Raw genomic sequence first — 15,115 nt, forward strand, 5'->3', positions numbered from 1 at the left:
TCTTTCTATGCATTTTCATCCTGCCCTTCCGCCGAGGAAGTTCATATATTAATCTCCCTTCCATATTGTGTCTTCACAACAACCCTGTGAGGTATGTTATACTACGAGAGGTGGGGAGTTCTAGCCCAGCTCTCTAACCACTATAATAGGCCAGCTTTGTGTTTGCTCCTTGTTGGGTCTGCTCCTTGGCTATCTCTCCTTAAGTCCAGTATTTCTGCTTTACTCGGAACCATTAAGCTAGATTGGTGCATTTATTATTTATTGCTATTTATTTATTTATAGTGTACTGTAAATGGTTCACAGAGATGCAATCAGTTGATAGGTGGCCAGTGTTAATTACCTTGAACTTGCTTGCAGAGAAAGATGGTACTGCGAAATAAAGTCAGCCAATGGGCTTTGCTAGCTATGCACTCTGCCCATTTTGGGGGTTCTTCTTTGCGGGACGTTTATTTCACCAATTTATCATCAGTGGTATTCATAAAACATAATGATGTGATCCTTTGAAGCATTAAAGAAGATACTTTGAGCATTGTTGGCTGGCTAGGCTGTTTTTATTTTTTTTGTATAGTTTTTCCAGTTATTCAATCCCAGCCCCTACATTATTTTGCTTTATTGAGAATCTTTGTTGTTAGACTGAATTGTTTAAATCATATTTTGTGCTCCGCTTGCTGATTAACTGATCAGTTTTCTTCATGCTTGTAATCCACCCAGTCCCCCCACTGCATTATTCTGTTTTACTATGACTCTGTGCTATTAGTTTCAGATATTTTTTGTCATACTTTGTATGCACTTGCTAACGGACGGAATAGTTCTCGTATTTGTAATCCGCCTTACATCCCGGTGAGAAAGGCAGACTACGTAAATGAAGATAATAGAAATTACGAGGCCGATCTTTGTCCAGTCTCGTGTGGCTTGGGCCACAATATCCTGTAGGATCGGATCCTGTGCTTAGACTTCCCCTTCAGTTTTTTCTCCATAAATATCGCCAGTCTCAAATTGCCAGATCACAACTCGAGGAAAAATGTGTGCAGTGTTACCTTTCCCAATACAGAGAGAGATGATTTTCTCCTGCTCTTTTTCACTGCACTTCTATCATGGTGCACGCATTCTTGCCTGCTGTTACGAACAGGGTGCCATGCATGCCGGCAGATGGAGAAGAGGTGCAGACAAGACCAGGGAAAGAAGAGGCAAGGGAAGCCACAGCTGCCCCTTGACGGTTACACAAGGTTTTGCTAGGTTGTGACCTGATGAGCTTACTCCCATATAGGTTCAGTGGCTGGTTTGGTCAGCTTGTGGCTGGTTTGCTCATTACTGCCAATGCAAGCACCTTCTTGCCCAACCATGAGCCCCTGTTTCAGGTGTCCTCATGACAGTCTCCCCACGTGTCTATTACAGTTGCCAACTCTGGGTTGGGAAATTCCTGGAGATTTGGGAGGTGTAGCCTGGGGAGGGCAGGGTTTGAGAAGAGGAGGGAACTCAGCTGGGATATGATACCATTTCTTCCAAGCTAGTAAAGAGTGCATTAGCATCTTTAAGACTAACCAACTTTATTGTAGCATCTGACAAAGAGAGCTGTGGCTCTCGAAAGCTTATGCTACAATAATGTTGGTTAGTCTTAAAGGTGCTACTGGACTCTTTTCTGTTTTGCTACTGCAGGCTAACACAACTAACTCCTATTTCTTCCAAGGGAATCGATCCCTTTAGTCTGGAGATCACTTGTAATTTCAGGAGATCGCCAGGCCCCACCGATTTGACGGTCTTGCAACAGGCAAAATAGAATTTGGGTGCATTCACACAAACTCTTGTTATTCTTGTGGGTGAGAGCAGCAGCTGTTCCAGTGTTGCACGTCCTTGACTTTAAGTTCCTAACCTCTCCTTCTTTTACTGTGTTTGATTGAGGCTTTGCCATTGCATTATGTTAATGGTGATTCCTAAGGAGTTGTGTGTGTTTGCGTGTGTGGGGAGCCTTGTTGGTGCTTTTTCTTCACCCCAATTAACTGCCGTAACAGTTTGTGTTCACACAAGGAACAACAATAATAGGCAAGTGTATTTAGAAAAAATCGTGGTTGTTGTATAGGGGAAGAAACGAAAGGGAACTGTTCTCTGAAAGATTGCTTTGTCAGCATGCCGGTTATCAGAAAGACCGTATTTCCAAGATGATTAAAGCTAGGGCTTGAATCAAAATTGATTTGGAATGAATACACACCCTAATTAAAATTTCTGTTGCTTCTGTTTAGACGAAAATACTGGAGATGGTGAATTAGATCTAAGTGGAATTGACGACAGTGAAATAGATATGGTAAGAATGCTCCCCCCGCCCATTATCTCTCTGCAAACATGGAAGTTTGAAAAACATAGCATTCTTCATAGGGCTAGGATTGATTTGCTCTATGCATCCACCAAGGAAACTGTCCTGTTTTGACAATGCATAAGTGATAGCTCAGAGAATTTGTGATGTAGGGGGATAGCTCAGGCAAGCCTGACCTCGTCAGATCTCAGAAGCTAAGCATGGTCAGCCGTGGTTAGTAATTGGATGGGAGACCTCCAGCGAAGACCAGCATTGCAGAGGCAGGCAATGGCAAACCACCTCTGTTAGTCTCTTGCCATGAAAATCTCGCCAGGGGTCACCATGTCAGCTATGACTTGACAGCACTCTCCACCACCGCCAAGGGATAATGATGATGTTATTTAATTAATTAATTTAGGTTATTTCTAGACTGCCTGTTCAGAGTCCTGCTTGAGGCGGCTTACAATGAAAACAATGTAACAGTATGAAAACAAGTCACTCAGAAAAAAGCCATTGGGCACAAACAGCACAAAAACTATGTATAAATCAGAAACAGTCCCTTTTAAAAGTTGGTAAGATAAACCCCTAATGAAAATCCTGAGCATTTGCTCAACAGTAGAAGGAAGGAATTGGGTTATAGACTCCTGCCATAAAGCTTAGTAAGGGTGTGAAGCAACTACCATGAGGTTACATGCTTCAGAAATTAATATATTTTTATTTATTATATTTTTATTTATTAATATAAAGGTAAATTTTTAAATTCTGAGTTTGTTTTTGGAGTGATCCAAAAGAGGGAAGGGGCAGTGCTAAGTGTTTGTAACTTTAAAAAATATTGTCGGGGTGTGGTTCAGGCCACAGTATGAGAATGCTGCCTTGTGCCCTAGAAGGAAGCCCCTCGCCTTCTTTCAAAGCATGAGTGGAAACCAGCACTGGAAGGCAGGTTCTCAGTCAGACCGTCTACAGAAGCACTCTTCCATATTTTGGGTTGGTGCCAGAGGTGCTGTACAGAATGGCGTTTCCATTGGCTGTTTCCATTTACTGTTTGTGAGGGTCCCCTGACTCTCGGGTGTGAAATTTCAGGGAGATTCAGTGGGCTGTAGAGGGAGGGAGCTGCATGAAAGTTTTGTTCGGTGAGCTTTGCCATTCTCAAGGTACTTTGGAGTCAGAACCAACATTATATTCATACACGTACATACTATAAATAAAGAGTGGGACCACAAACTGGGGAGGGGGGGAGCTAATTGGGTGTGGTTGAGGGAAAAGGGGTGTGGCTACATGATCAAAGTCAATTCTGCTGCAGAGTCCCCCTCACCCCACAGCTTACTTATGCAACTGTAGAGCAGGGGTTCCTGAACTTTTTGAGCCTGCCCTTTGGAATTCTGACAGAGAGTGATGGCCACAACCACAAAATGGCTGCCATGGGAGGCAAAGTCAGCCACAAAATGGCTGCCACAGGAGACGGAGCCACACACACTGATGGTCCAAGTGCTGTGGAGAAGAGGAGCAATTTACAAAATACAGTGGGGGAGAGGAGTGAGAGAGAATAAAAACCAGCACTGTGGTGGCAGCAGCCTCCGAAACAAGGTTACTTTAATCTGCCCAGTCAATCGGATCTTCAGTGATTGATCAGAAGTCCTGCCGGACAAGTGCCCCAACTGGCCCCACTGACTTTCTAAAAACACTTGGTAGGCACCAGTAAAAGTGTTGGTGGGTGCCATGATGCCCGCAGGCACCATGTTGGGGACCTGCTGTAGAGAAATGGCAAGTATTTACAATGAATGAAAGTTCAATTAATGACATTGAACCTTATAAAGCAGATACTAGTGTCATGATCCTTTTTCCTTAGTTTGCAGTATTGTCTGCTATGGGCTGATTCCGCACACGTTGGATAATGCACTTTCAATGCACATTATCAATCGTTTGAGGAGGATTTTTTGTTCCGCACACAAAAAAATCCATTCCAAATGATCTATAAAGAGGATTGGAAGTGCATTATCCAACATGTGCGGAATCACTGATGGTGACCTCTCGTCCCTCCAGATCCTTCTCTCTCTCTTGGTGTGCCGCAGTCTCTCGGTTGTCCTCCTCCTCTTTTCCAAGCCGCTGCCCCTTTCCCTCATGGATGCTACCTGAAAACCCCAAACAGACGATCCAGTTGTTCTTGAGGAGGAGATGGGAAAGGGACAGAGAAAAGGCAGGCGATCAGGAAGCAAACTGCTGATTCTCGTGAAAGCTGCTAAACGCACCCTTCTTTTTTTCCCTTCCCCTCTCCCTAGTATATACTTAACGAAACAGAAGCCAAAATAAAAACAGAGCTCTGGATGAAGGAAAATGCAGATTACTTGAAAGAACAAAAGGGTAAGCAGAGTGACTGAAAGGCTCCTTTCTGGCGATTCCTGTTGTGAAGTGTCGGGGCTGAAAACATTCTTTGACGTGATGGAGCAGTTAATTGTAGACTTAAACACGTTAATTTTTCTTTTTAAAAAACAGGACTTTACTTGTGGCTGCATAGTTGTTCCTGGTTTAAATTTTCCATCAGGCCCATTTCTCTTGGTGGCCTTAGGCAAAGATGCACTTCTCTCGGCCTCCCCTCCCCCTCCCCAAATCTGTAGGATAATGATAATGACTTACCTTGTGGGGTAGTTGTAAGAGTTTCTCAGCTAAGACATGAAGTAGAGCTTTGACCACTATCAGGAAATGTACTATGGGAAGACACCTTGGGAGCTAGGGTGACATAGGGACTCAGTTAGGTTGCCAACATCCAGGTGGGGCCTGGAGATCTCCCAGAATTGCAACTGTTTTGCAGATTACAGATATCAGTTCCCCTGGAGAAAACGGCTGCTTTGGAGGGTGGACTGTATGGAATCATACCCTGTTGAGGTACCTCATCTCCCCAGGTTCCACCCCCAAATATCCAGGAATTTGCCAACCTGGAGTTGGCAACCATAGGCTTAGACAGTGAATGAGGAATTCAGATTTCACCACTGATACAAACTGCTTGATGGCCTTAGGCAAGCTAGTCTCTCACTCGTTCGTTCGTTCGTTCATTCATTTGTGTATTTTAAACTAGGGCCTTTGTCACCCCAGTGGGTAAAGGAGCTTGCCCTTTGGAAAACACACACTATAGAAATACAGGTGGAAGTTACTCCTAAGAGTCATCTAGTCCAGCCCTCTGCACAACACAGGAAATTCACAGCTACTTCCCCTCCACTCCTCCAGTAACCTCTGCTGTATGTCCAGAGGAAGGGAAAAACTAGCTGATCTAGCTGGCTGATCTAGCTTGGAGGAAAATTCTTTACTGACCCCAAAGTGGCAATCAGCATAGGGTTGATTGAACTCATCTGTTAATCCAGGCCAATTTTGAGGTTTGTAAGACAAATAAGTGGGTAGTAGATCAAATCAAGCCTGAATTCTTCCTAGAAGCTAAAATGACAAGTCTGAGGCTATCGTACTTTGGTCACATCATGAGAAGACAAGATTCTCTGGAAAAGTCAATAATGCTAGGAAAAATGGAAGGCAGTAGGAAAAGAGGAAGGCCCAAAAGGAAATGGCTTGACTCAATAAAAGAAGCCACATCCTCCAATTTGCCGGATCTGAGCAAGTCTGTTAATGATAGGACATTTTGGAGGTCTTTCTTTCATAGAATCGCCATAGGTTGGAGGAGACTTGACAGCACATAACACAAACACAGGACGACGTTAATAATGTTCTTTCTGACTGTCTCTCATTTTCAGCTCCCCTATATGCAAGTTGTTTTATTTTTATTTTATTTACTTTATTTGTTCCCCATTTTCCTCTTCAGTGGGGACCCGAAGTGGCTCTCCCTTCCTTCATTTTGTCTTTACAACAACCCTGTGAGGGAGGTTAGGCTGAGAGTGTGTGATGGTGGGCCCAACGTCCCCCAGCAAGCTTCCATGGCAGAATGGGCATTGGAACCCCAGTCTTCCAGATCTTAATCTGACACTTTATCGACTACACCCCTCTGGCTCTCATTAAGGGGATAATACGAGGATAGTACTATTGGTTATCTTACAGGGCTGTTGCACAGACTATACACAAGATCTTGCTGAAGTACTCCGAACACTGAAATCACTTATATGTACGCCCAAATGTTGTTTTAAAATTATCCTTCATCAGTGGACCATGGGGATTCTCGTTTTGTTTTTAAATCAGTCACGCAAGTCAGAAGTCAGCCCATCCGTGCTCTAGGAAACTTTTCTATGCATATTCTCAATGTATCAGCTGTGATAAATAATGTAAAATTTATTTGATAGCCTTAACCAGTCAGTTGGTTGTCAACTTGAAAAAGAATGATAATGGCCTTCAAACATGGCATCTAGATTACATCTTTGCAGTCATGCTGCTTTTTGTTTCTCTCCTCTTCCAGAAAAAGAGGCAAGGATAGCAAAGGAGAAAGAACTTGGGATTTATAAAGAACATAAGGTAAGAGTATTCTCAGAAAAAGCAGAACTTGGTAATACTGGACAATTTTATTTCTGATGTATTGTGCCCTTGGACCAAGTTTTATAGTAAGGGGCTTAGAATGCACCTGTTATTATATCTTGTAATCCACTTACGGATTGAATGACTTTATCATATTTTGCAATCCACGGATTAGTTGAATGTTTTTATCGTACTAGGAATCTGCCGTGGGTCCCAGGGAGAAAGGCAGAGTATAAATAAAAATAATAAGAGTCCAAACGGTAACTAAATCTGAATCTAAACCCAGTGGCGCCTTAAAAACTAACAACATTGATTTCAGTAGGAGCTTTCTTCAGTGAAAGCTCTTTTCTTCAGATACAGTCTTACAAAAGCTCGTATCGAAATAAATGTTAAAGGGCCACTGGGATTTTTGTTTTATTATTCAAGGACAAAGTAACACAGCTACCTGTTTGCAGTGTAGCTGAATATACCTTGCAGTAAGATACTTTTAAAAACAAACACATGAATGTAACCACTATGTATTATTTGCAATAAAGCTAAAGCTTAGCTTTTCTGGAAACAAACTTAACTGGGAGTGGGGTGGTGGCGGTAAAATCCTTCCTTTTTGCTGAAAAAAGCATCAATTATAAATCATATTTCAGCAAAGTTGTTACTTTCCTAATGATATTTTTTTTTACAAAAAATATCCACCCCAAGTTCCCCTCCTTTCAGTTTTTTCGGTACCCTAAATGCTATTACATGTTTTCATAACAGGATTCTTTATGAGTTGCAGAATGAGATATCCATTTTAGTAATTTGAAGTGATGTGCGTGTTACCCTTCATAAAGCATGTAATATGTGTATTAATTATTACCGCTGAGTTGAAACAAGGGAGGGTGGCATTTTGCGAACATTTTCTCCTCCCTCTTCTTGTCATGTTACCCCCCCTCCCTTTCAATGATCTTTCAGTGATTTTTTCCCCCCAGTATGGGGGATAGCCTAGGTGAGCCTGATCTCATCAGATCTCAGAAGCCTTGGTTAGTAATTGGATGCAAGATCTCCAACGAAGACCAGGGTTGCAGAGGCAGGCAATGTTAGTCTCTTGCCATGAAAAACCCACCAGAGGTTTCCATAAGTCAGCTATGACTTGAGGGCATTCACCACCGCATGGAAGTTATAGCACTGTGGGAATGAAGCGTTGCCCATCTCACATACATTCAGGAGGGCCTTCCCTCTCTCTTTCGCTGGCATTCAAGTGGAAGCTTTAGCATTGTACTTCTGTTGTTTGTTCAGAACCGATCCAGCTAACAGTGGATCCAGCTAACAAGTGACAATAATCTATCTGCAGCCTTTGACACGGTAGATCATGCCATCCTGTTGAGGCATTTAGAGGCAGAGGTGGGTTTCAGGGGATATGTGTTGAACTGGTTTAAATCATTCCTCATCAAACTGACTCAAAAAGTTGCTGTTAGAGACCAGCTATCTTTAGGGTGGGAGTTATCTTGCAGGATTCCACAGGGTGCAATCTTATCCCTGATGTTATTCAACCTTTATGTAAAGCCTTTAGGAGAAATCATTTGCAGCTATGGAACTGGATGTTGTCAAAATGCAAATGACACCCAACTTTATACTTCCCTTTCCAAATGCCCTCATGTTGCTGTTGAGATCTTGAATTGCTGCCTGACCACTGTGGTCAGTTGGCAGAAAACAAACACATTGAAACTGAATCCAGACAAGACAGAAGTGATGCTGGTTGGGAAGGCAGAGATCTTGAAGGACGTTGTGCTGCCCACTTTCTGTGGGGTTCAGCTGACCTTTGCAGACTCAGTTAAGAGCTTAGAGGTTATACTGCGCCGCTTCTAGAGAAGCAAATTAATACAGTTGAAAAAAAACACCTTCTTCCCATTCAGTCTATCCTGCAAGGTGGCCCCCTTCCATCTGTCAAGTTGGCCACCTGGATCCATGCCATGATAACACTGAGACTAGACTACTGCAACGCACTCTACGTAGATCTCCCCTCAAAGTCAACTCAGACTCCAGTTGGCATAGAACACCGCGGCTTGATTATTATCAAGAGCTAAGCAGAGCATGCTTATTACTCCCATCGTGCAGTCACTCCATTGGCTGCCCATCAGTTACCAGGCTCAATTCAAGCCTTTCACTATTATATATAAAACCCTTCATGGCCTTGGACCTCATATCTGCAGGTCCACCTCTCCCCCTGTGCTTCACCACTGCAGCTTCACTCATCTAAACAGGGCCTTCTGCAGGTGCTACCCTGCAAATGGGCGAAATCAACAGCTGCCTGTACATGGACGTTCTCTGTGGTGGCCCTCACATTATGGAAAGGCCTGCCTGAAGAGGTCAGGAAAGCTCCTACTCTCCTGGCGTTCTGCAAACTGTATAAAACTGGATTACTCAGAAGGGCTTTCTCACACAGGTAATAGGGGTGGGGTGTAAGGAAATGGCTCAGAAAGATGCTTCAATAAAGGGTTTGGGACTTTACTACTAATGTGCACTGTCGCTGATGTTACTTATGTCACGTCAGATTATTTTGTTCGACGTTATTTCAGCTCTGAATAAGATTTCTGCAATCTATACCCCAGGTGTAGATTGCGTTGAATTCCTCTGTGCCTTGAATCTCAGTGAGAAAGGCGGACTATAAATTGCATAAATAAAAATCATATATCTCATATTTCATTAGCTATGCAATGGTGCCGCCTGTTCTAGGAGGAAGGGCTGTTTTCAAACAAAATGGTGCAGTGGGTTGGGGCACCGAATCAGTGTAAGAAAGGTGCAAGCTTTCAGCAGCGCAAACCTAAGAATACTGTCCTACAGAGTAAGCCCAGCTGAGCAGGCATGAATAGGATTATGAGACGAGCAGGGCGGCATCCACACATTGCCAGACATTACATTATAGCAGTCATTTAAAAACTATGTTTTTCCATGCGGACAAGACAAGCTGCTCATGAACAATTGCTATACTGTAACAATAGTGCGATATCCAATGATATGTGGATGCAGTCCTGTTTAGGATTGGTCTCCATGGGTCTTTCTATGGAAGTATTGGACAAAGCCCTCCTTTTTTTTTGTCCTGGAAATGAACACATGATTCATCCTTAAGAGTTAGAGACTCAGAGTCTCTCTACACGAGACATCTTACACGAGAATGCTCAAGTGCAGAGAGTCGAAATGTTAGCCGTGAAACATAGTTTAAAAACACAATGCCGAAGGCTCTGTCCATTTCACCTCTCTACAGAGCCAGCAAAGATCGCTCCTCAGAGCGTTTGTTAATTTCCTCTTCACCTCCCTGAATGGTGCGGACATGCTGATTATTTGTTATCAAACCTGTGCACGGAAACCGACTAGTGTGTCCTACATTTCCCATGAGAAGTTTGCCAAGGAACCTTCCGCACCATGATTCCCATTCAGGGTTCCAAACATGTCAGTCAAATGCGTACTTAGTTCCCTAACTCATGCTCTGAAATTGTGCTTTTTAAAAAAAAGACCATTTGGTCTCCACCTCCATCCCCTGAGAACAAAACAAGACAATGAAACATTGTCTGATTATTGAAAGCATCCCTTTCAGACCATGTTCACACAGACTCAGCACTGTCTGAATAATTTTTACAACTCTGCAAAAAATCTCTGGGACAGAAACATATCCCAAACACCCACTTCCTTGTTCTCACAACATAAACCTTTCTGCGCCTTTCTCTGTGGTTTCAATGGCTGCTTGAGGTTTAGAATTAGATTCTAGCTTTGCTTCTTGAGGTACTCTATTGTCCAGACTTTGTGCTTCATGGAACCTGCCAAGAAGCATTAAAAAAAAATACATGAATTAACTTTTACTGTTTATCTGGATGTGATTGATTTATTTTGAGAGAGAGAGAGATGACGTTGGGGCATATTGCCAGAATCCCAATACTTTGGCCCAGTTCAGACATAATGTTTAACTGCAGTAGTACTAAAAATAATTTGTTACTTTAACCGTAGTTAAAAGCACAAACATACAATGAAACCATAGTTTAGCTTGCCAGGCTAAGCCCTGCCATGGAAGATGTCTGTAGGGAGACATCAGCAAGATCTACTTTTTATCTTCCTGGTACAGAGGAAGCCACTTTCATTCATTTTCCCATTCACATACTTTACTGCAAAGCATGGTGAAATATGATCTGCATAGGAAGGAACTGGAGATTGTTTGAAGGCTGCTTTTAATTTAGTTTGGCATCAGTTCTTAGTACCATCCGATATACAGGTCCTGTGTTCATATTTCTGCATTCAAATCAGAGTTAATTTTCTTCTTAACGTAACAGTTTTTGAGTTCAGCGCAGTCTGACTCTAGTTAATGTTGTTCTGGCTAGCATTTCCCTGAGGCTCGCATTAACCTGAGCCCATTTACTGGCAGATAATCTGACTTCCATACATTCCCCTTGGCTGCCTTCACCGATCTGTAGAACAGTACTCCTGTGGGAACTCTTGAACACAGCTCTCTACTTTTACTTAAACTGCTGCTGAATCCCTCGAGCATCATGGACCAGCCATGACTATGAAGGTATTTCTGTTGCACTCTTTGCATCTGTAATAAGACATAAAAACCCAGCATGTTGACTTTCTTGAGTAGGGAACGGATATATTCTTGAGTCAGAGTATCATTTTGTATTTTTATCCCTAGGTCTTATAAGAATATTTATCTTTATGTCTTATAAAAAGATGAATTGAGAACCATCCCCTGTAACTGGGACAAATCCAAGTGGTAGTAATAAAAGGCTATATGGAATTGTCAGCAACAAAAGCTTGGGTAGGGAGAGGGGAGCAGGTTCAAAGAAGGTTATGAGCAGGCTGGTTTGGCCAGAAATGTAATGAAATCCTGCCCTCAAATCATAGCTGACTTATGGCAACCCCTGCTGGGGTTTTCATGGCAAGAGACTAACAGGTGGTTTCCATTGCCTGCCCTCACAACCCTGGCCTTCAATGGAGGTCTCCCATCCAATTACTAACCACGGCTGACCCTGCTTAGCTTCTGAGATCTGACGAGATCAGGCTGTCCTGAGCTATCCAGGTCAGGGCAAGGACTGGCCAGAGGCAATATATAATCCTAGAAGCTGGCCAGCCAGATCAGTCCTCTTGTTTTTAAGATTAACATTTTCCACCCATACTCTCTTTGGTTGATCTGTTGAAGAATATTCTGACAGATGCAGTTAATGTCCTGTAGATTATTATTATTACATGGCTGCTGTCAAGTTGCAGCAGACTTAAAGCAACCTCAGAGGGTTTTTAAGGCAAGGGGCATTCAGAGTTGGTTTGCCTTTGCCTGCCTCTGAGTCGAAACTCTAGACTTTCTTGGTGGTCTCCCATCCAGGTACTGCCCGAGGCCAACCCTGCTTAGCTTCTGAGATCTGATGAGATTGGGCTCGCCTAGGCTATCCGGGTCAGGGCCCAGTAGAATAGGTGAATTTTTAAAAAGGATTCATCAAGATTCAAAGAATGCAAGTTGATCATGTATACATCTCTCCCTAATGCTTCATGCCCAGTCAAGGGATGTGGGGGTCCTGTGCTGAAAATTAATGCGTGTGCATGTACACTTACACTTGCGTGTGAATAAATGAAGTAAATATTGAGAATCTATGAAAGTTCAAAAGCACAGAGAGAAACCTGTCAATTTAGACATTTACCTAAATGTGATTATAGGCATTCTTTGGTGTGCATCAATAAATTGGGGATGTATACCTATTTTCTGACTTCCATTCACATGTGAATGTCCATGTTCACCAGATTTCATTATCTTAAGATAATGATAAACCCATTCTGGTGTCTCCAGTAACCACTGGGTGAACTCACCCTGAAGTATCTCAACCACAAGTGATTTCAACCACATATCCTGTTGCAAACCTGTGGCCAAATGACCATCAGGTGGCCCAATGACCATCTGTATCCTGCCCTTTTGAGGTGGTTGGGGGTGAGAAACCTGAGCATTCAAGATGGGGGACCCCGAGGAGGGGACAGTTTTGAAATTCCTCCTAGTTCCCCAAAACCTCCCTCTTGAGGATTCTCTCGAGTGGCTTGAGCAGACCGACTTCTCTCCCTCTTATGTTGCCACTTCATTGTAGGCAAAATCAGGTAAAATTCAGTCCAGGCCAGGAAGCAGTCATGAGTCAGATCAAAAATGCTTTCGCCTCCCTCGTCTGCTTTTATTCACCAGGAATCAGATAGTGCACAAAGTACAATCTTTATTTGATAGCACCCCCTCCCCAGGAAGGCCCTTTGATAGCTCTTTAAATCATTGGAAAAAAGAAATTTGCGTGATTCTTCAATGAGCTCAGATATCCAGCCTCTTTGCAATGTTGGCGCCTCAAAACATCAAGACTCCAGCAAAGCTTCTTCCCAAGGTACCTCTGTTACCTATCATCTTGTCTCGAACCAGTTGTAATTCAGGTTATGGCAATTAAACTGCAGCCCGTTTTTTATCAGACCATTCTTCTTCAAAAATTATTCTGAATGGCACCGAAAATTAAAAATCTTCCTCCTCCTCCTTCTCTTTTTTTTTAAATTAAGCCCAAGAAGTCTGCAAAGAAACGGGAGCTGATCCAGGCCAGCACAGCGGGAGAAGCAATTGAAAAGATGTTGGAACAGAAGAAGATCTCAAGTAAAATTAATTATAATGTGCTAAGGGACCTCAACAGCAAAGGAGGTAGTACGCCAAAGAAAGAGGATGACGGTGCCGACGACAGCAGCAATACCAAGAAGCTGTCGAGAAGGAAATCTCTTGCGGCTCGGAATGCAGCCAACTCCGTAAACACTGTGGGGAAAAGGTACGGCAATTGTTCGTTTCTGTAGCAGTGAATGGGGTGCCTAGAGATTGTTAACAGTTCTTTGATACCGAAATAACTTTGGGGACTTTTGCTTAATTTTGGCACACAGAAGCCAAAGCCGAATCCTCTTCCTCCTCAGCTGGTTTCATACTGACTGGCAACTTCTGCATGGATTGATCACTATGGCGTGAAGGCATCAGTCAGAATGCGTAAAACTGTCACAGCCATCCACTGATCCCTTAGAATCCCAAGATAATTTTTTTTCTCACCTCCATTTTCTAAGCAGTCAGATTTAATGTAAGTTAATGAGACTAACAGGTCAAAGTTTTGGCTTTTTTTTAAAATTAATTTTGATTTGAAAACTAGATGGCTCGCATCTGCCGCAACAGGGTGCGGTGGTGTGATTAGTTCTCCGCTGGTTTTTATTCCAAATTCCTGTTCGTAATTGGTGCCTCAGATATGAAACTTTATAGAAAATAGGCATTCCGATGAGTTATGCGTTCCTATAATGAGAGAAGGGGGGCGGAATAAGGAAGATGCTTTAATAGACAGGATATTCACACTTGGGTATATTTTTAAAGGGGTTGAGCAGATTCATAAAAGGTTGGCCTTCTGTTGGTGGTTAGCCGAAGCAGCTGAGCGGCCTCCAGGTTCAGAGGAAAAATGCCTGTGATGGTCGGATGTGGAGAGCAGTTAGGAGGGGAGGGCTGTGGTCCGCTTCTGGGCTTCCTTTGTGGCATCTGTTGTTGGAAACAAGATGCTGGATACGTTGGCTTGACCCAGCGTGGCTCCTTTTACATTCTTACTGAATTTAAGTTATGCACTGCAAGACCCTTACTTGAGGGGCATGCCATATTTAGTTCTTACGGTGCTTCTGCTGGTTACACACTGAGATCGGAACTGATTTGGTTTAGAGTGCAAGAATCCGCTTGCCCTACAGCTTCCCCTTCAGCATCCAGTTAAAGCTAGGTGATTTTATTGAAGAACTTTTAAGCTGTGGGGGAAAAAAACTGTTGCAAGATTGGCTTTCCCAAGGGCTGATATCTGTCAGCTGAACAGTGCGGTGCAAAGTGACAGGCTTAGCTGTCCAAGGACAATGGATGCGACATGAGCTTCCAGGGCTGCTCCAACACTTTCCTTGTGTAATAAAGAGTCAGCAGCGCCAAATAAGCCCCTTGCACCATGAATCTCGGCCGCACATGGGAATTGGATGATGCGCTTTAACAGTACCAGTGGCTCTTGTTGCGTTAGCTTTAGAACAAGGAGTCCACTTTCAGTTTTCATCAGAATTGTCATACCGGGCTGGACCACTGCTCTTATCTACTTCCATGTTCTGACCGCCAACAGGTAGCAATCTCAGGACAGGAGAGATGTGATGGTGATTGTCCGCCTGTTTTGGTGAGAGATGCATTGGCTTGGGAAGTGCAAGATTTGAGTCCAGTAGCACCTTCAAGACCAACTGGAAGGTATAAGCTTTCAAGAGTCAAAGCTCCCTTCTGACTCTCAAAGGCTTATACCCTGGAAATCTTGTCGGTCTTTAAGTTGCTCCCGGACTCAAATCTTGCTCTTCTACTGCAAACCGACATGGCTGCCT

At 43.2% G+C, this 15,115-nt stretch overlaps 1 protein-coding gene across 1 annotated transcript in view; it reads left to right on the forward strand.

Moving 5' to 3' along the window:
* Nucleotides 1-15,115, forward strand: part of BRF1 (BRF1 RNA polymerase III transcription initiation factor subunit) — a 294,493-nt gene that overhangs the window by 198,226 nt on the left and 81,152 nt on the right. Inside the window, exons 12-15 of the mRNA XM_054970610.1 lie at nucleotides 2,238-2,299; nucleotides 4,564-4,645; nucleotides 6,675-6,730; nucleotides 13,265-13,521. Coding sequence (XP_054826585.1) covers nucleotides 2,238-2,299; nucleotides 4,564-4,645; nucleotides 6,675-6,730; nucleotides 13,265-13,521 — 457 coding nt within the window. The remainder of the gene's footprint in view (nucleotides 1-2,237; nucleotides 2,300-4,563; nucleotides 4,646-6,674; nucleotides 6,731-13,264; nucleotides 13,522-15,115) is intronic.

Source organism: Eublepharis macularius, chromosome 2 (assembly GCF_028583425.1).
Source record: "Eublepharis macularius isolate TG4126 chromosome 2, MPM_Emac_v1.0, whole genome shotgun sequence".
In the NCBI taxonomy this organism is placed as follows: domain Eukaryota; kingdom Metazoa; phylum Chordata; class Lepidosauria; order Squamata; family Eublepharidae; genus Eublepharis; species Eublepharis macularius.